Genomic DNA, 22,367 nt, shown 5'->3' with positions numbered 1-22,367 from the left:
TCTGTGAGTTCTCCTGAAAATAAATATAAACCACATATGCACTGTTAAAATCATTCTTATTAGAGCCATACAGTAACCCAGCCAGAGGGAGTGAGGGTGTCTGAACATGTGTGGTGAAGGGCAGAATCCACAGCCTGTCTGGATACATGTGGAGGCTCTGAAATACCATGGCTTGCAGGAGATGCCGTGGCCCAACCACCCAAGGTGTGCCCCAGGAGATCCTCTCTGCACTGGGCAGAGGCTGGCACCTGTTATTCACCGCAGCACAAAGAGGGTAGTTAGATCTGAGAGGCAGAATCTGGCTCCAAGTCTGCTGCTGTGCTGCAGTAACTATGCATTGTCCTTTGCTCACAGCTTCTTCCAAAGACATAATTAAGTTCTTAGTTGAAAAAGAAGAGGAAGAAAAAAAAGTAATTATGTCTTGAGGTCAAGTCTAACAACTAAAATCAAACAGAGATCAAACATCCTGTCGAGTGTTGGAGGAGTTTGGTTTTGAAATTCATGGCTAGGACCCACCATTGATACAAACTTTCCATCACACTTCTTACAAAGTAGAACATTTCAACCCAATTTTAGTTCAACGGCTTTCAAAGGGAATGCTGCACTTTACACAAGAGGAAGCCTTACCCTTAGCCTTCTCTCAAACGTGGAGATATTGCCTTTGGTCTGCTCCCTCCTTTGCCTCCATTCAATGAGGTTTGAGTTATGCTCTCCAGGAAGGGAGATATTGCACTTCCCCAGAGTGGGGCTGATGACTCCTGCTAGGATATGAGGCTCCGTGTTAAGTGTGATTTCCATTCCGCTGGCAAAGGTGACTCTCAGAGACCCATCTAGGCTGACCCGGTAGATATTCTGCGTGTTATCTGTCAAAAAACAACAACCCAAAACAGGGAACAGAAAATTTCAGATCTCCAGCTTTATGAAGCAAACGTCAGGTGCAATGTCAAGCCTTCTTTGCCCCTTGTTTGCCTGATCACTGACCAAACAGCAACAGCAGTGTGATTTTTGGAACCTGGAGGTCTTCATGTGTCTTAAAAGCTTTTTATTACATTTGTCCTGATGATTTACATTGTGAAAGTTCCCTGCAGGAGGACTGAAGAGTTTTTGCTTTTAGCCTAACAGTACATAAACTCACGGGCTGGGTTTTGATCACAGATACTCTGATGATTTTAACATGTTAGGATCTGTTAACAGAATAGCTCACTGCTTGAATGAATGTAAGGGGTTTCTGAGATCAATCAGGAAAACTGTTTTCAAAATGTCTTAAGATGATGGCCAGTCTGCTGTTCTGCCACTTTTCCCAATATCCCTGTACTGAAACTTTCACCCATTCCCCATTAGCAGCAGGACCCTGAGGCAGAGGCGCAGTGCCAGCCAGCCATGAGCCCATGGGCTGGTGTGAGAGATGCACTAGGAGAGAGCCAGTTGTTGGCAGAAAATCGAATGGCCCAGCAAGGGTGGCACAGCAGGCAGCTCCAGAGGCTCAGCACTATGCTGCAGAGGGCAGCTGGGACAACAGCTTATTCCTCCTCCAAACACTGCCAGAATCACACTGAGGGTCCACAGCAGGTCTCCAGTGAAATGATGCAAAGCCACACTGCCACCATACGCTTCCTGCCTCTTGCCTGTGCACTGTAATGCCTTCACTGCAGGCACAGCTCTGCCACACTGCCTTGCATTTGGCACAGGAAAGGGACGTGCACACAGGAGGCTATTGTGGCTCAGCTGCCAGGGGGCACTTTATGAATCTGCATGTTTAGGGTTAAGGGACAAAGCCTTTAAAATATAACTGAACACCTACCAGCTAGCGACTTTTTTTTTAGTGATATTAAGGAAAAGTATCTTTTTCTTAGCTGTTGCACACCAGCTGAAGTAATTGGGCCAGATCTTCAGGCGTGAATATATGGACAACAGTTGGGTATGTCAGAAAGTGAAGATAATGGATATTGCATTAAAAGAGACTCTTTGACTCAGAGGTAAGGATAAAATGTCTGTTGTTTGTTCACAGATTGCTTCACAGTAGTTTTACAGAGATATGGAAATATGCAAACTATATAAATTCATAAATAGGATAGGTATAATAACAACTATAGCTGTTCATTTCTGGTGCTGCTGGTAGTGTGCTAGCTCACTGTTCTGAGACACAAAGCAGTAATATCCCTTCTTTGAGAAGCTTTGCATTTAAGACAAACACAATTGGGCAGTCAGCAGATGATGCAGAGAGCAGGTGGGATCACTTGGAGAAATACTAACAAGTGATACTGCAATATAATATAATTCTTTCCATTTATTCAGTGTTGTCTCTGCAATGCAGTAGTGAAAAGGGATGAGTGAGTATCTTGTGAGTTCTTCCTATTTTTTCCTCATAGAACTAAAGCTGAGAATGATAAACATCGGTGAATTGCTCCAAGTTACAAAGCAGACCTTCTCTGTAGCAGGCCTGCAAGAAATGCAGACCTATTTCCCAGCACCAGCTCCCAAAGCTTCTTCCCTTCTTGCTGAACAACGCACTTGCTACAGAAAAATTAACATAGAGGAAAAAACAGATCGATTAAATTATGTAAACTCAAAACTTAGGGGATGAATCTGCACAATCTGAAGGAAGACGCTGTGGCACTTCCATTAGGCAGAGAGCAAGTTCTTCTCAAAAGATCCAGTACACCAGCAGACTGAAGCTGCCAGGGGTTGAGTTAAAATGACATGTGCACAGGGGTTGAGTTAAAATCTCAGTGCCGAGGCAGCCACCAGCAGACATGGGTCATGCCTTCCTCCTTCCAACGAGCCAGGTCACAGCATTACCAGAAAGAATTGGAGAGCATGCACAGTGAAGGAGGAAGGCAGGCCACTTTCTTCTATGTTGGGAACAACAAGAAGCAGCTGTCTGCTGAAACAAAAATGGTGTCCAACTGTGTTGGGTCTGTCTGAGCTGGAGTCACCTTTTCCCTGCAGCAGCCCGCACAGTGCTGTGCTCTGCACTCATAGCTGGAACAGCACTGATATCACTCCAGTGTTGTGTCTATTGCTGTGTAGTGCTGGCACAGCATCAGGACTCCTTCCAAGCCCCCAAGAGCCAGCAGGCTGGGGGTGGGCAAGTGATGGGGAGGGGGCATTGCTGGGGCAGCTGACCTAAACCAACCAAAGGGATATTCCATAACACCTGATGTCACACTCAGCAATAAAAGGGGGGGCTCTCGTGGGGGAGGGGGCTGTTCCTCCTGAACAACCACTACGCGTTTGAGGCCCTGCTTCCCAGGACGTGGCCGAACACTGCTCGCTGATGGGAAGTAGAGAATAATTTTTTCTCTCTCTCTGCTTCCACGCGGACTGATTGTTTCTTTTCTTTCTGTTTTTCCTCCCCATTCCCTTTCCCTTTAATTAAACCTTTCTCATCTCAAACCTTGAGTTCTCTGTGTTGTATTTTCTCCCCCTTCCTCTTTGAGGAGAGGGGGAGTGAGAGAGCAGTTGTGGTGGAGCTCGGCTGCCCACCTGAGTAAAACCACCACACCACCCGCTGCAACTGCCTAGCTAAGGCTAAAACCCAGAGAGAGGGGCAACAACCTCCCCATGCAGGCACCTACACCCAGACAGACCTCCCAAGGACTGAAAGAGCTGCCCAGACCCTCAGTTGCAGGGAACTCCAGAATCTGGAAGTTCCTCTACGGACTGAAGACAGAGATGGGTGTCATGGGTGACAGTGTGCCCAGCTGGACAAATTTTTCGAGCCAAGTTCCCATGCTGCAAGAGGAGCTTAGCAGGCAGCATAGGATCCAGGAATCCAAGTGAGAGACTGATGCATGGCATTGTACTAAAAGAGGGGAGATTTAGATTAGATGTTTGGAGGAAAGTCTTTACTCAGAGGGTAGTGAGGCACTGAACAGGCTGCCCATGGATGCTGTGGATGCCCCATTCCTGGAGGTGTTCAAGGCCAGGCTTGATGGGGCTCTGGGCAGCCTGAACTGGTGGGAAGTGTCCCTGCCCATGACAGGGGGTTGGAGCTGGATGGGCTTTAAGGTCCCTGCCAACCAAAACCGTTCTGTGATTCTGTGAATTCATGGCATTGGCCAAACAAAGCATTTCACTACTAAAACAACAGTGGAGCAGGGCACTTTTTGGTCAGTATTTCTCAGAATAACAAAGCTCAGTGTATTATGGGTCGGTCCAATTCCCCTGAATACCAATGTGGGAAATAGAATGCATCCTTCAGAGATTTTAGTAACTGGAATCTACCAATGGGACTTTTCTAGGAGGAAAAGCATTCACTGGTGGTTTGCTCCTAAAAGGAACACCATGAGAAATGTAAGTAGTATCTAGGTATTTGAACTGAAGCAAGGAAGAAACAAATGAACTAATTTTATTGTCTTTTTGTCAAACAATTAAGAATGCAATGTTTAGAGTTTTAAATATAATTCTAAAGGAAGAAATAACATAAACGCCTTAATTACCTTGTTTTAAGGTATATATTGTAGAGGTAGCTGAGAAGTTTGTGGCCGTGATTACGTTCTCTCGGTTTGAAGTATCAAGTTCCACTCTTGTCAGTTTTTCAGCATCACTGTGGAAGCTGCTGACTTCCCCAGTTGGGAATGTCGCATTGGTCAGGTGGCCATCAGAGTCATACCTGCAACGCATGATGTTAAAGTGAGCCACGAAAATACATCACTGTTGTCTTGTAGATGCTACTAAAATAAAAAAAAAAAAAAGAAAAAAAAGTGGGGGGGATACTGTCAACACGTTATGAAAAAGTCAGTAAGTAATTCAAAACCTCTGGAGCACTGTTTCTAATGTGTCTCTTCAGTTCCACAGATAAACAGTTTGTTCTTTCTGATGGTTCACAAAGAAAACGATACAGAACAATGGTTGGTGCTTGATACTGTTCCACATTAATGACTCCCATATTCAAAATCTTATTGATCCAAACACATCTTTACTCATCCAAAAGAGCTCACTGATACTGCAGACGTATTTGCATGAGTAAAACCAACCCCTGTTCATAAAATATAAGCCTACTCATGCAGGTAGGAAAGCATAAGTAGGTTTTCACGTTTTATTAACTGTCTCCCCTCACTCACAAAGCATTTCTCAGCTGGTGTATCAACTGGTAAAGCCCTGTTGCCTCCAATGGGGAGCTCTTTCAATTCACATCAGCAGATGAGCTGGCCATGTCTTTCACTTTCATGTGCTGGCATCCTTTCTTTAGGACCCTTGTTTACCCCTAATTACTCATACATAATCTGTATATCACAAAAAGTATTGGTGAACAAAATCAGGAATTTTCTTTTCCACATGATATAAAAAAGAAAAATAGAGCAGCTGTTCCTTTCAAATGAAACAGTGGAGAATGAACCTAGTGAACATCTTGCTTTTTTTTTTTTTTTTTTTTTTTTGACAAATAAATTCATTAAATGTTAAATACAATACGATCTCTCTCTCTTTCGTCTCTTCCTGCCCTCATATATCACGCGATTTCCTCACATTCCTCCCTCGTGCCATTCTGTGCCAATTGACTGGGCGCCACACCCAGTGATTAAAACTGATTCAGAGCACTACTTTTCATCATTAGAAAACTCCATGAATGTTGGGCAATTACATTTCATTTACTGCTTGATGAAACAGATATGACAGCTTGCTAAGTTATGTGAGTTTTCTACCATACCATAGAAAAATCCTCAAATTATGCATTTTTAAGGCATAAATGCAGACAGTTTATTGGAATGTAGTTGTGCTTAAAAGTCAGGATGCACCTCTGCTAAGAATCTGCTTTTGCTGCTGGATGCTGCTAATGATGAGATACACAACTGTCCATGTAGCTGAAAATGGGAATCATAAGAATCATACAATATCCTGAGTTAGAATGGACCAACAGTCATCGAGTCCAACTCCTGGCTCTGCACAGGAGCACCCAGAAATACAGAATCATAGACTAGATAAGGTGCTGAACAATTAAAATGAGGCTGCAGAGCACATGCCAAGATGGTCCCACTAACTTCAAGGAGAACGCTCAGTGTCTCAGTAATAGTTTGACCATCTAAAGGGCTTTTTTATTCCAGATTGCTCCAAGAAACCAGCCCTCTGAAGACAGATTCTGCCATCTTTCACTTGATGGATAATAGCACACTTGGGCTCTGTTCTTGTAGGGGAATGTCCTACCCATACTAATAGGGGCAGAATCACGACATATTTCTTAATGTTAATTTGGTGCCCAGTTATGCCACTGTTAATCATGCCAGTGACCATTTAATCATGCAAATAATTGCATAGATTTCAGTACTCACATGAGGAAGTGCTCACCAATATTAGAAATGCACGCTTGGGGATAGAGCTTCACAATCTATTTGCATTTCGATGTGTAGCACAATTAAGATTTGTATCATTTCAAAGGGAAAGCGGTCTATTTAATTTTTTCAGAGAGGGTTGTTTCTCGCAGGTGTTTTCTTGTTCTTGATTTAATAGAGGCCCAGTGCCCCCCCCCCCGCCCCCCCCTTTTATGGCTTTAATGATATAATATTAAAGCAAACAAACAAACAAACAAAAACAACTTAGATGACTGGAATTGTACATTAGCTATAATTTTATGCAAGAGGTCTTTCAGTACTTCCATTCCATCAGATTAGAGTAGATGGATGACGAGTACTTTTGTAGGTAGTTTTCTACCTCTTAATAATCTCCCTCTGTGAGTGAATCTGACATCTAGGTAGATGTTCTGAATAGTTCATTATCTTTGCTCATATTCCCAAGTACATGTGATATGTGTTGTTAAACAAACTTATCCCTATGTCAGCTTGACAGTACTATGGGTTGAACTTTGGGATGTGAATGCAAAACTAGTTTAAACAGAAAAGGTGATTCTAAGCAATTGGAGAGTTGTTCATCTCTTAATCTTCTTGACTTCAATACTGTGTTTATACATGACTTGAAGCAATTCATATCTAAGTTACCCTTACCAATTTTTAAATTACATTACTGGAAAGTAATGTTTGCTTAAAGGATGACTAAGGACCATCATCCCCTATGACCTATTAATAGCAAAAAGGGAAAACCAAGTCCTGAAAACCCATCTATTCAGCACAGCATTCTTAATAGTCAATTGTCTCTCTGACTGCAGCAGCTTGGGTGACACTGGTATCTCAACCACTCAGGAAGTTGTAATATGTTATGAAGATGATGTGAAATATTGGCCTGAACAATAAATATTACTTCACTGTTATAAATATTACTTCACTATTAATACTAATAATATATGTAATATAATATAATATAATATAATATAATATAATATAATATAATATAAGTAATAAATATTACTTCACTAGTAATATTATAAATATTACTTCACTAAAAAATGACTTCACTATTTAATCTTGCTGTTATTTTTGTAATGTTAACAGCTGTAATTCTCTTAATTCTACCGACTGATCTAGATTGGTAGAAGTACACCGTCACACAGTTGGTACAACTGAAAGGACAGTGTCTTTCCAAGTATCTTTGCATGAAAAAATCAGTATTACTTACAATGGCAGGCACTTGCAAACAGGCAAAATACTTTAAAAGAAAATCTCACTAAGCATGAGCCCTACTTTAACAAACTGCTTGCCAGAAGACAACAGGCATGATCAATAATTGTCTGAAAAGATTTACACTCAGGGTCTGTTGGACAGAGTAAGAGTACTGATACTAAGCCCACTGAGAAGCACATGACTGCACATAATCTGCTCTAACATGCTCAAACAATCAAGGCCCTGCAACGATGCATGTTGTTCAGCATTTTAAGAAGTAATAGATGTGACTTGGAGCTACTGTGAAAGCTTTTGAAAGTGTCCATGGTTGGGATTGATCCCATCCTCAGGTACAGATTTAAATGGATCAGTCCTGGTGCTGAAGTTATTCCAAGGAAGCACATATTTGAATTCAGTTCTGCATATAATAGGTACCACTCTTCAGTCAATGTTTAAACAGCACCAGCACAACAGTGAGCTTTGTATTTTTGCACAATACTTTTAACTTCTATCAGTAGGTGCCTGATCATGAGAACGGAACCGGGAAGGTCCTGTATGGTTTTGTATTCCTGCTTATTGTCAAAAATGGCCCTAATTGCTTATACTTAGATCAACTCTGTCAATTCAGCCTGGTTTTGGCAGAATAATGGAAGGCAGAATAGAAAAACATTCCCTTGAATAACAAATCCCACACTCTAGGCAGCAGTTTTCTCTGCTTTTATCCTACTTGCTATCCTACCATTTTAATAAAATGTAATTCTAAAAAAACTGTAATGATGGTGACTCAATTGCCTCTCCAGGTGACTTATGCAGTAACTTAATTCTCCTCAATGTGTGTTCTGTTCATATCTCACCTGGACGTCTTTTCACTTTTGTTTTTAATGATAAACTCCCATGCCCTACAGAAAGCAGGCATAATTCTCCTTGAACTGTGAACTGATAGTGCAATGTTAACATATGACTTCCATCAATCACTTGTCACTTCCTCTAAGAGGGATTATGATGATTAATTATAAATAATGAGAAATCCTGATACTTCACACCTCTTTATGAATCAAACATGAATTTTCTCTTGGGTTGCACTCTCTCTGGGACCAGTCTGGGAAGTTCTTACTGTATCTTTACTGTCTTGTCTTGCTCTTAAGGAGCCCTGTCAAATGTCTCAACATCTTGCTCGTAAGGCCACTCCTGATACATATCCTTTTGCTATTACATACCTTTTTTTTTTTTTCCTTATATATCCTGTTTCCCTGCTGATAGGACAAATCCACTCCTGTGTTTGAACATTCCTTCCACTGAGATTCTAAATTTCTTTTGTAACATTCCTTTTTCCTATGAGTATAGTAATTTTCCCTTTTTTGCCTTCCTCAAGAATTTTGCAAATCTGTGATTCATATCACAACTTACCTCTACTTCTTTAGATACCAAAAATTCCAAAATCACATTTGCATTTAGAGAAACAGAGACTCACAGTAATGAATTATGAATGAAGTATAATTTCAGGCATTTTTTTGCTACATATAATGGGCACTATGCACAGAGCTTTTACATATGACAAGCACTTAAGAAATGATAGTGTTTCATATTGTAAAAGCTTGTACAACAGCACTGCTTGTCCTTTCCATACAGTGTTAGTAGCAGGGTGTCTTCTGAAATTACTAGAACTGACTCAAAAAATTTCAATGTATGTTTAAAACAGTGTTCCTTACACCAGGCACTTAATGTCATGGACTTACTCATACACAGTTGTCCATCCATTTTCATCGCTTTTGGTTGCTAGAAGTCCTGTGTTTCCGGGATATGTCATCAGAGCCAGGTTGTAGCCTTGGGCATAAACCCTTTTCAGAACCCCATTGCTGCTTATTGTCAGCCAGTACACCTGGCCACCCGCCACCACAATCCACAGGGGCAAGCCGCTCGTGTCTCTGCGGATGTGCACTGAATTCCCATTACTGCTGGTGATCGTGCCAATATCCCCTTCACTGCTGTAGGTGAAATTGTAAATATAGTCCCTCGTGATGAGGTTCAGTGTGTGCAGGTGGGTGCCGTTGATGGTGAACTGATACAGTTCTTGATCTGCTGGTGAGGCAATCTCGTACATGTTTGTGTCACTGAGGTGAGCCTTGTTCCGGCTGACTGAGCGGATGCGAACATTTCCAAGGTCTGCTACATACAGCGTGTCATCAGGAGAGACTGCTAGGGAAGAAGGAGCTTTCAGCTTTGCATCTTTGGCATATCCACCATCACCTGTGGGAAAAAATGGTAGTTTTAGTAATCTGTAGTATCTGTATTTAAGCTGAACCTCGAAGCCTGCCACACTGCTTCTCCTCAGGATCATTTGCTTGTCAGTAAAATAGTATCTTCTTCCCATTACCTAAACCCCCATTATCTAAAGTTGGTGCAATTCTAGATCAGTCTCAGTAAAGACAAACAAACTATAAATTATCTAATTTACATCATTTCTGTTAACTCCAAAACCCTGTTGCTCAGGGAAGTATTGTGTGGCAAAACGTGAAGGAAAAAAAATTATGACAGGTAAGTTTTGTTTCCTATTTCTTGTCTGTTGGTATGTAGTCTGAGTAGAATTGTGATATAAATAAAACAGAAAATAAAAATCAGTAATTCAGTTAAAATGACAGTGAACCAAAGATTAGTTTGTACTTATTAAAAGCTCACACTACAGGAAAATAAATTATAATAGCCAAAAAGGGCCCTCAAAATCACCCCTTCTGATATTACTTGATAATTTACTTGGTATACATAAATACTGTGTATTTCAAGGTTCAGGGAGGATATTTGCATGATCGTGGGCTGTATATGCATATCTAAATGACTTCACATGGCCAGGATTTTGTGTAACTAACAAGAAAGCCTATTAAGCCTCACTCTTAGGGAACAATGTGTTACTGTTTCTATTGCTCCCCTTCTCCTGACTGAAAAATGCAATTTGATGGAAATTTTCAGCACACCCTTTGCTGCCTTGGAAACAGACAAATTAGCTGGTCTTTCTGCCAGCCTGACCCTGCCTTTCACCAACCCAGCACTGGCACAATCATTAGATTTGCCAAAGGTTTTATTTTTTGCACTGAGGAGAGAGTCCCTCAATAGGAACACTGGACAGGATCCTATTCAGCGCTGGTCCAACAGAGCTGTAACTGAAGCTGGCAGCACGTGGCAAAGCTCATGAGACTTTGATTAGCAACTCTGGGTCAGGAACTCGCCTCCCGTGGAAGACCATTGACATTTTTTTTTCTCATTTCTTGACATACTTAATGTTTTCTTGTCAGTAATTAACCTTTTGCTTGAAACAGAAGGCTTAAGAATTATGATGGTATTACGAAACTGAACAAAGTGGTTCTTGGAGATGACAAGATGACAACATACCGCATTCCTCTGTAGATGGGAACACTCTCCTTTGTTCCATCATTAAATACGATTGTATGAAAAAAAAAGTCAAAATTAGTTTTGTTGCATTGAGGGGAGAGCTGTGCTGCTGAGAATGACCAGGAGGTGTGGTGTGGGTCTGGCACTGGTGGGCCCAGTTTGAAAAGCACAAGGAAGCAGAAATTTTGAGTAACATGTGTTTGCATCATTTAGCTAGGTGTGCCATGGGACACAAACAATGGCAAGGTGTGAGCTAGTGCTTTTCACTGGATGTGGAACATTCTGGTACTCTCCATGGTGAAGAAGGCTGCCTGATCCAGTAGCATTTAGGTGCAATCTGCACTGGGGCTGATACTGTCTTCAGCATGAGTAAAGCTGACACAAAAAAACATTCTTGGAGATCATTTCAAATTGTTTGTAATGTCTATATTCAAACAGGAAAATCTAAAGCCACCCAGAGGTTCCAGTGACAACTGAAAGACTAACATCTCTGCACCCAATGGGTTAAACAAAGAGCTGCTGAAAAGGTTTTCAGTTTTCCAAGAAAACTGAACTATTGCTCAGTTCTCCTTCCTTCTATCACTTTGCTGGTCTGCAGCTGTGCCAGAAGGTCTCAACAGACCAGGGACAGGAAAGCAAAAAGTGTTGTCTTACCTGAAAAACAGTCACAATTAGGATCAATCTTGCAGTCACAATCTGATGGGGTTCCAGCGATTATGGAGATCTCACCGTTGGTTGTGACCTGTTGTATACGATTGATCTTTCTTTCATCTGTCTCTGCAATGTAGAGGATCCCACTGTGAGATACAGCGATGGCTCTGGCTGACTCCAGGGTGGAATGGATGGCCACCTTGCTGATGATGAAGTGGTCGATGCCTGGCACCTGGCAGTGAATGGGGCGCCCTGCAATGATGCGCACACGCCTGTTCTCAGAGATCTGCAGGACGATGTTGTTGTCCAGGACGTACAGTGAGTTGTCTAGGGGGTTCACTGTGAGGTCTGTTGGCCACTCTAGCCGCACCTGGGAAAACAAATTGAGAGGAAGGCAGGGAAAAGAAGACAAGAAAAAAGGATGATTACGACAATAAGACAGTTCTGTTCAACCATCTCTGATGACCGTGTCATCAAGGCACTCAGTGGATTTGCCCACTGCTGCTATGCTACTATGGGCTACTGCTTTTGGCAGAAGAAGTTTCTACAAGCATACTCTTTTCTGAGATCCAGCACCAATGTGGAACTAAACTTGATTTTGAAAGTAATTTTGCACCCTCTGAAATGTATTTGCACAAGTCTATTAAGGACGGAACTTTATTATACCTATGCACTCATGCAAATAAAAGCATACACTTCATGTCACGCCATATCAGCCAGGAAATTCTCCAGGTCTGAGCGTTATTGTTCCAAGGCTGTAGTCAACACTGGCAGAGTGGAAAACAGTTAGAGGTTGTCAATGTCCTAACACTCTAATTGACCGTTAGCGCAAAAGGAAAATGACACAGTAGGAGAGTACGACACATTGCCACAATTTAGTTACGAGGCCAGAAACGTTAATAAGACTGATGTGCCATAAGAAATACAAGCTCATTAATTCTTTATAACACAGTAATACACCAATATATCAGACTTCACATAATACAGTAGCTGAGCCATAATTACTTATAATGATTTTGGTTTGTCAATTCAATATTTCAGTCATGTATTAAGGATATTCTTCATACTTAAGGTGAGCTTTTTGTCTTTTTCCATGCAAGTGAGAGCACCAACCAAGCAAAGTTTCCAAGTTTTCTGAGATGCTAGAAGAATGACCTCACTTGCCTGATGCTTGCTGCATCAGGATCTGCAGGAATATAGCATGTTCCCAGTTAGAGGTGGGGCAGTCCGTCACCCTGAAAGACAACTGGTATGGAGGATGATGTCTGCAGTGCGTGTTTGCCACAGCTTTGAACTGCTCCTATTGAGAAAGCTCAGTAAGTGGTGGAGGTGGACTGGGAAACAGCAACGGAGGAGACTGGTCCCACTCCCCAGCTAATGGCTGATGGAGGATTTGGGTTGCAACTTTGTCTGCGGAAAGGTCAGAGAACAAGTGAGTTGCAGAGATTGCAACACAGTCTATTTTTGTCTGTCTCAGGGTGCTTTGCGAAGAGATGGCTGCTTTTATCTGAGTGGAATTTTTCTGGACTAAATATTTCAGCTATCAGAAGAGAACAAATGCCAGGCTAAAATGCAGTGGATTTATACACAGTTGTCACAGAAGCTTCCACTATTTCATTTACCGATTTGGTTGCTTTTTTTGTTCATTTTCCCAATGCACTAATTAAAAGATCTATGAACGTAGAGACTGCAGATGCTAATACAATGTTCAGTGCTGCAGAATAACATATGGTGGAGTGTGTGGCCATTGCAAGCCACCTGCTCGCCTGGGGTCAGCTCAAGCACCAGGCTGAAGGCCAAGTCTCTGCCTTTTGCGAGTATCGGTATTTCCTGAACAATCTCATTTCCACGAGTACATTGCTGGTTTAATAATTGATGCTTTAATAAAGCGAGGGCACTGTGGCTACTGTGTCTCGCCCTGCGTGGTTACATGGTGCACCACATAATTATGAAGGCTCATGGAATAATCGAACTCCTCCTTGTGCCCAGTCCATTTTACTAGACAGCATAATAACTGACATTAAGACTAATGCTGTTGGGTTCAGGATCTCTTCTGAACCAGGTGGTGGAGTCATTCCAAATTATGATAAATGTGGTGAAACAGTTGGAAACAGATTCCTCCCATAAAGGTGCTGAATTCTGGGCATGTGAGATTGCCTGGATTTCACCCAGTGTGTTAGGGCTGCTGTACACAGAGCTGCTAGTTAGTTTTCCTTGCTTCAGCTGAGAGCTCACTAGGAAGCTGAACCCTCTGCAAGGCTATTTGCAGGAAAATTGGAAGAAACATATCTGCAATGTACCTTTAATGCTGAACATTTGATTGCTCTATCAAAGCAAATGGATTATTTTTAATAGCAAAAAGACATCCTTAACTGCAGTGCCTCCTTCATAGATCACTTTGCTGTAAAACCATAACTAGATTATTAGTGAGAAAAAGTTCGGACTGAAATTACCTATTTTTACCATAATGACTCTGCATAACACCTGCCATGTCTTAATACATGGTTTTCCTTCATGGACCAGGCACGTTATCTTTGCCCCAGTGATTAAATTGAATTCCTCCCACTGTGAAGGTATGTCTGGTGTCTTGCAGATAAACAGAGACTGATTTGGACCAAAACAACTTTTTCTCTGATTGATTTGAGGCTGGTTTTGTTTATTGAGGTAGAATAAGCTTTTATGGAAATGTCCATTTCACTTGCAGTGAGGTGCCTACAACCCATGAAGAGGTTGAGTCTTAACAGCTGTCATTATCTGGAAGCACATTTGCTTTCCTACTGATCACTTCTGTAAATCTAGCTGCATTATGATAAAAATAGATAAAATTAGAGCTGGGGACATCATGTAAATAATTCTGGTTACTACACCTGACCTGTCACCTAGCTTTTTGCAAAGCTCACAGAAGAATGGCTACAGCTTCTCATTCCTGGGTTTAAAGCAGTCATGGATGTATTAATGGTCTAATTCCAGGTGAAATATTAAAGCTAGCATGTACCTGTCTGGAGGCTGCAGCATAAAAACAACTGCTGCTCACTGCAAGCTCATGCTAGTGCAACTGGAGGGAAAAAGAGGCCAAGTAAAGCAATCAAACATAGAAACAAATACAAAATGCTGAGCATTCTAGATCTGCGGAAGAATTTCACAGATTTGGAAAACCACCTGCATTGTTCTTGTCAGGATCTAGCTTCATGGCATCTTAAACCTGTGTGAGCTGGGGCTGCTGCCATTCCACCCAGCCCTTCTCCCCCTGCAGCCCCTGCAGCAGGACTGCTCTTTTAGTGCTCCTGCCGTCTGTGGTTACACGTTGCTGGCTAAAAGCTAATCACCTCAATCAGCTTAAGCTGAAGTGTAAGTGCACCCTTAGGTTCACTGTTACCTTGAAAAGTCACTGGTTGTTTCTTTTCTTTGAGAGCAAGCTGCCCTCTGGCAGATTTCTGTGACCAAACCATCAGTTGTGCTTCATTCAAAGCCAATAAACATATTACAGAGAAGCACTTCAATTCTCATCTGATATGACTGTGCCTATTTAAAAGTTTTTCCAGATAAAAAACTCAGTTAGGGTTAGAATATCAAATCAGTTAATATACGTTTAATCTGAAGCAGAACTTCACAAGCCCCCACAGAAAGCTGTCTCCCATATATGTATTTTTTTTATAACCAAAAATTGCTCCAACCACAAATGTTTTTTTCTGATACATGATGGCTTCTTTTTTTAAGCAGTGTACAGAAATGGCATTGCGGAATACCCCATTATAAACAAAGAGACAAGATTTGTTCAGTAGCAGTCAGCACGTTACTTTACAGATTGAAATTCTCAGGTGACAATCCTGTTTTAGTTCACCGGAGATTGAGCATATGCAATGGAAATCACTGCGGAAACAAGTGAACCCTTGAGCAATGAGACCTTTTGCATATAAGTATTAACATGTCAACTTTTCTGGGAATTCAGCATTTAACTGTCAACATAAAGGCTCCCGCTATATCTAATAATCAATGTCTGGATTGAGAAGTGCAAAATTAACACCTACTGATGTAGGTGTACTGATGTACTTTCTAATACATTTTTTCATGTCAAGTGTGCTGGAAAACACAAAGTACACTAAGATGATTTCAATTTAAATGAATTTCCACGGGGAGATCTACATTTAGGTAGATAAATAGCTCTCGGACCTTATTGATATTTTTTCCTTTCTTGCAAATATATTTATGTGTTTGTATAACTATCTACCTACCTATCTATCTGGTTTTGAAAACTTGAAATATTCCTCCCATAGTAAAGGATTAAAATTAAATGAATAATGTGAGTTTTTTTTTGTAAAGCAGCATTCACTAATATACTTCTTGAACATACACAAGGGCGAACATTTCAGTGCTAGTTCATGAAGAATACCATTTTGCTTTTGGTTTTGACCATATGGCTAAAACTTGTGCACATTTTGCACAATAATTTACAACTGTGGTATTTTTGGTGTTATTTGAAGGAAAACAGACCAAACACTCTACAGTTCATATCAAAGTAAGAGAAGTAATGAGGGAAAAAGTTTATCCTTGTACTCAGATGCAGATTTCAAGAGCTTAACTGTTTGAGATGCTGGGGCCTATTTCAATAGGATAAACTTAATTTATTGTGGATTAAAAGAAGCTGCACAAATCCATAAAAAGGCCTCACCATTGCTTTGATTTCTTGCCATGCATTGCTTGTATGTTTTGGTTCAATTTCATGTAGTAGCATGAAATTCATGCCAATTTTTTTCTGATAGTCCTTACTGATGGATTACTTCCTATCTGTACTGCTCAGCGTCAAGCACTTTTATTTATGCTAACTTTGTGTGCGTTCAGCTCTATGATATGCATTTGCAGACCTGATCACAACCTCCTCCATATTTCTCTGTTGCTGCTAAATTTGTTTTCTCATCTCCTCCTATGTATACTCACTTCAGCTGCTGTTTCCAGTCCTACCCCTGTTTCACACCACAGCGTTATTCTAAGTGGTGTTTTACCGTTTTTCACTTTTCTGTCTAACCTCTTCATTTTTCTTCTCTTTCCCTCTGTGAGAAAAGGCTTGGAGAAAGGACTTGCCCAGGTGGTCTATTAGGGATGAGCATGTAGTTTGCAAGGCTGAAGGAGACTGGTTCTGCTTCCCTGAACGTTTTACAGGATGTCTCATTAAATATATTTCTCTCTATTTTCTCACAGTTGACAACCACAGATATTTTTTCATCATCTTCTGTCAGTTTGGTCTCACTTCTGGGCTCTTTCCTTTGTTGACACTGACACTGTCAGCTCCCCTCAGCAGCTTAGCTTCTTCCTTAATGGCACACAGAGCCATAATTCAGCTCATGTGGTCTGACACAGGGGAACACTTCCCCACGGTGGGATTGCAGCTTCCTCCCACGCTGAATGAGCCTTTGTTTCTCATGCTCCTGATGCTGCATATTATAAAATTTGGAATTATGCAGTTCAGCTGTAGCAGCCCCTGCTCTAAGCTTTACAAATCTTGCTTTCTCTCCGTTCATTGTTCCCAAGTGCAAAACCAAAATAAATGAGTTTTGCAGCCCAATGACTGTTTTTTTCTACCCTAGACTGGGAAAGCAGCTGTGGCACATTTACAGATGCAGCTTAGAGGTTTAAGGCCACCAGCTCCCTGGGATCATGGCCTGAGTACTCTGCCTGCCAGCCTACCTCTGCTGTCAATTATCTGCAGTGGATGAGGGAGCAGCGGAGGAGTGCAAAGGCAAGGACCACACCACTGGTTTTCACTGCTCATCTTCCTTCACTTGCTGCAAGCTTTTTTGTGTTCTGTTTCCAGCTCTCTTGTTGTTTCATAATTTCTTTTTTTTATGATTTTTTCTTCTGTTTCACAACTTCAAAGACTGTATGAGGAATCTTGGGTCTACTAAATTGATAGGAAGAGTTGATTTCCATGGGGACAGGTTTCACGCTGCCTCTATTTAATAATAGAAGATTATCCAGAAACACATAAGCCCATTGACTATGAAAATCAATGGGACTTAGATTCCTAAGCCATTTAAGTCTGTTTAAACATGGTATCCATGGTTTATGCAGGTTACGAAAAAAATACTTTCTTAAACACCCAGAAGGAATTTAAGACGTATTTCTAGCAGGCTGGTACCTCTGAGAGGAGGAATCTCAGACTCTTCAATTAAAATGTCTGAAAATAGACCATGAATCTGAATCTAACCCAAACGTGTCCCCAGTGCTGAAGTGGGAATAGATGTCCTCCAAACATGCCTCTACAGTTAATTTGCATAACCAAAAGGAGGGAGAGGGAGTAGCTGGTAATCCAGCTAACAAGACTAACACTGCTGTGCCTCACTTTCTAACTTGTACTGCCAGGTCCTGTGCTGGGTAGATGAGATGGCACAGAAGTAAGATTACATAAATCTCAATACATCTCTCACTAATTTTGGCCTCAGCTTCCCATTCTGGGTCCAGAATTTATGAATGCAGAAAAGGTGGGAAAAAGATCTTGAAAAGCTTAAACTGAGACAGTAATTAAAAGCTGTTTGAGAATAGTGAGAGGTGGGAGCTAGTATATTGCAATGTCTTTTGCTTTCAATAACTCCTGAGGTTTATGAAAGCATCTAGCCTGAAAACTGAGAAGAGAGGATACACCAAAATTAAATTTTCAAATCTGAAAGTAACTCCAGCTCACAAAGAAAACAAAAACCCTTCCTGAGAACAACACCAGCTGCTGTGAACACATCGCCCAAATATTCTGGCTCTGCCCTGAACACTGAGTCAAACTCAAGACTTTTTTTTTTTTTTTTTTTTTTTTATTAATTAAACCTTCCTACAGGCTTGTGCCCAGAATTCTGTGATTCTGTCTCTGCAGAATCGTGAGGTGTGACAGTGGTGCTACTCCCCTGGCCCTGGGCTGGGCAGGAGGTGACACCGATGAAGAACAAACTAGTTCTTCACGAAACTGGAGCAGAGAGTTAATGCAAAACCAATACAGACAAGTTTTGATTTTTTTTTTCCTGCAAATAATACATATATTTTTTATGGATAAAAAAAATTCTAGACACGAAAAGCAATTGAAATAATTTGAGTCCTTACTTTTTCAGAAATTATCACCAAGATTAATTGTTATCATAACATGATTTTCTGCCATCGATTTTTCTCAAGTATTTACACAATAGATACTTAAAATGAGCAGAATCAGTGTAATCCAACTAGCTGTCATCTTGCATAGAAAGCAAATTCATACTGCTCTTAGACTTCAAAAAGCTAATAAAAGTACTTAGGCATCCTGCATTTTGCAGAACAAACAAGAAAACTGTACTCCTTGCAGAAATTCTACGTAACTATCATTTATATTGAGTAGATACTTGCATGAAAACTCACTGGAGAGTATTTGATCCTTGTCTAAGATTACAAGCAGGCACTCTATTTTAAATTTTTGTCAGCTAAGGGCATTGGTTATTGCTGTGATGCATATTTAGATTTGCATTATCAGATTGTGCCAGAAAAGCATACAATGATAAAGTTTAGGACTAATGTTCCCAAGAAAAATTCAAGATGTATTCAGAAAGGCTCTCAACTTCTCTAGCATATCCTGGATCTCAGGTTCTCAGTATTTTCTAGATCTAGAAAGCAACAGGAGTCTCTCTACACAATGCTAGATTTAGAGACTTCTGAAACCGTTTTATAAAACTTCTATTTTCCTTTATTCCTTAAAACCCAAGAACAGTGAAACAAATAGTATATGTTATGAATCCTCCTGGATGGGAGCATGCAAAAATCATTTCACAACGAAATGACTGGCTTACAATTAGGCTACTTATATCAAGTTTCAATCATATGATCTCTCCTGATTCCCTGAATTTTTGACATACCCTTCATGAACCATTCAATGTGCTTATTATAGTTCATACTAGGAATAGCAAAAAAAGTTGGCTTTGTTGTTACCATTGATACGGACACAGAAATCTAACTATGAACTGGCAAGAAAAATTGAAGAAAAAAGAAATACATATGGATGGAAGACCTAGAGGGTTTTACATCATATCATGACTTTCTCCAGTTTTCACCTACATCTACATGCTGTTCAGTTTTCCATTTTGCTTTGAGCAGTTGATTGAATGGCTACCGAGTGATATTCAGATGCTTATGATTTTCCTGCAATGTGACCTACATTGCTAAACTTCATGAATTTATCCTCCAAGGCAGTGTATCATTTTGCATGCCGTTCCCATCCCAGTGGAATCTATCATCAGGAGATGAGGCCCGGTTTGTAAAAGCTGCATGTCCTTCAGACATTTTTAGCTAATTTATTTGTAAATGTGAGCGCTATAGTCAGAGTAACATTCTGCAAAAAGTGCTACTCTCTATCATTCTGTTTGCATCTCTCTGTGCCCAAACTTGAGAATGCACAGCTATAAATTCAACCTCTGTATGGCATGCTACAAATGGATATAACCAATTTCTGTCTTAAATTTTTTTTTTTTTTTTTTCCCTCTCCACTAACACAATGCCTATTCATTCATTTTTACTTGGCAGAAACAATGGTAGAAAAGATGCTGAAGCCAAACCTTCATCATGAAGAGGAGAAGTCAGGTGTTCCTCACTGCCATCTCTCAGGCACAGCCCCTTACTTCTGTGGTTGCCACAGCTTGCTTCTGTTTGAGTCCTAACAGTAATACTGGAGATATCACTAATACCTCCAAAGCAACACTTCCCGGTATTAAAACCTTTTCAGCCTTTGTTTATAACTAGCTTTGAGACCCAAGAAATACCCAGACAGCAAGGGAACAACATCCTCTAGAGTTCCCTCATGCTGACATGCTTCAAAGTCCTGCTCTTTGTAAGCAGTTATTATTACAGGGTTGTTTTGACAGGATCTACAGACTTTCAGGTTCCCCTTAGCACCTGGAGCAATTTGCAGGCCAGACTGATCGCTGTGCTGGCTTTTCTGAACCCCCTCCCAGCAGTTGGTGTGGTGCAATGCTTTCAGTCATGCAACCATTCCCACACTTGCTTTTATAGTTTCAAATGCAGCAGTTTGCAGCTATGTAAAATTTCAATAACCTGACAATAAAATTAAATGCCTACATGTTTTTATTTTTCACTTACACTGGTTTGTGTAATTTCAGTAAGCTTTCACCTGACCTGACATGGAGAGACCAAGAGTACAAAGACCAGCTCCCACTCTGGTAGGACAATCTAACTGCGACTTAGTGCAGTAATTTCTTTCCCTGCAGCACAAAACATCTCTGAAGGAAGCACACCATCACCTCTGGTGACTGTGGGCCTCAAAACTCTCCTGTATTCAAGCTCCAGACTTATTTGATCTCCCTCACCCTATTTCTGTGCTACATCTCCAAATGCCCAAAGCAGAACACACTGGGCAACCCGAAAGATTTGGAACAGAGACAATAAAGCCAGCTTCAAGTGAAGTTATTCACTTTATAACTCACAAAACTTGCTGGATCTGAGCCTTTTACTCCACAGATTGTGTTGGGTTGATTGGCGAGAGGACGAGACACATACACTTTCAGTATCAGCCCTGACAATCTTAGAAAAATGGCTGAAGTAGCAATCACCTCCATCAAAGCAAATATTTCTTAAATTACAGGTAGGCATTATTACTAGTGGATGTAGGTGAACAACTGGATTGAAAGAAAAGGAGGGACACTGCCTACTTGGCTTGCCTCCACATGCTTCCTTCGATACCCACATTCCCTTCTCATCAGTGGACTTGGACTGCTGGAAGACAGGGACTGGGCTTTCACTATCTGACTACTTATGGTAGCTCTGCAGGACATGTAAAAACACATATACATACATGTATGTATATAGACAGAGTTACATGTGCATATGCAGGTATCTATTAAGTATAAATATATTCTTCATGCATACATTTTGTCCACTATGTCTCCTCAGCAGATGAAAATATCAGATATAGTCACCAATGTATCTCAACCCACTGCAGATTCTCACCAGCCTGGCAAAGCTGTGCTAAAAATTTACAGCAGAGTCATTCAGCAATGCAGATACGGGACCTCTGCCATAAATAACTCATCACCAGACTCCATCATGCTGAAACCATATTTAATCAGAAGGCTACTTGTACATACAGACTAAAATGTGAAGCAACCAGAGGAACTGGGTGCTTGAGGAAATGACAGGAGAACCTCGGAACTATCCAGCCCTGGTTGCACCCAAGAACACTGACACAGGGCTGAGCTGTTACCTTCTTGCCAGCCATCTACTTCTTGCAGACATTTCTTACTTCTTGCAGTTTGTCATTAGAAAAAAAAACCCTGTTTGTGAATAGCAAAAAGTCAGATAAAAATCATGAGCAGCAGTCTGTCAGGTCTCCTCTTCACCTTGGATCACACAAAGTGTACAATGCTCCATTTCTCAACAGTCAAGAAAAAGGATGCGATTGCTGAAAGCTGATTAATATGTACACAGAACTTTTACTCAGTAGTAATGCATTATTTATGGAAGATAATTGACATAAATTGCTGTTCTACAGGTGACCAATAGAAGAAGAGCACTTGGGACTTTAAGGAAGAAACTGCAGCATGACTTCATCGCATGGTATCTTGCTTCTATGACTAACATTTCAAGTTCAGTGATAGAATAATTTGATTAGAATATAAATTAGCTGTGATGAAACCATCCTGCTTTCTGTTTGATATTCTAAAAATCACATTATACACCTACAAGTTTGATTCATGAGCTTTCGCAGATTCTTTTCCACCCGAGGTCCTAATCCTTTCTCTCAGTTCCTGTTAAAGGGAGGGTACTTAACCTCTCCTCCATCCCCGGGAAAATATTATTTCATCTTCTATTTGAAGATCCTTTTTTAAA

General features: G+C 40.8%; 1 protein-coding gene across 5 annotated transcripts in view; it reads right to left on the bottom strand.

The window, feature by feature from the left end:
• Positions 1-22,367, bottom strand: part of TENM1 (teneurin transmembrane protein 1) — a 1,172,023-nt gene that overhangs the window by 17,820 nt on the left and 1,131,836 nt on the right. For all 5 annotated transcript variants that reach the window (XM_084534131.1, XM_084534133.1, XM_084534134.1 and 2 more), the window contains 4 exons: positions 11,529-11,895; positions 9,227-9,737; positions 4,443-4,615; positions 628-863 (listed from right to left, as the gene is read on the bottom strand). In XM_084534131.1, coding sequence (XP_084390257.1) covers positions 628-863; positions 4,443-4,615; positions 9,227-9,737; positions 11,529-11,895 — 1,287 coding nt within the window. The remainder of the gene's footprint in view (positions 1-627; positions 864-4,442; positions 4,616-9,226; positions 9,738-11,528; positions 11,896-22,367) is intronic.

This window comes from Aythya ferina, assembly GCF_964211825.1.
Source record: "Aythya ferina genome assembly, chromosome: 13".
NCBI classification, from domain to species: Eukaryota; Metazoa; Chordata; class Aves; order Anseriformes; family Anatidae; genus Aythya; species Aythya ferina.
This window is presented reverse-complemented; position numbering and strand designations above follow the sequence as displayed.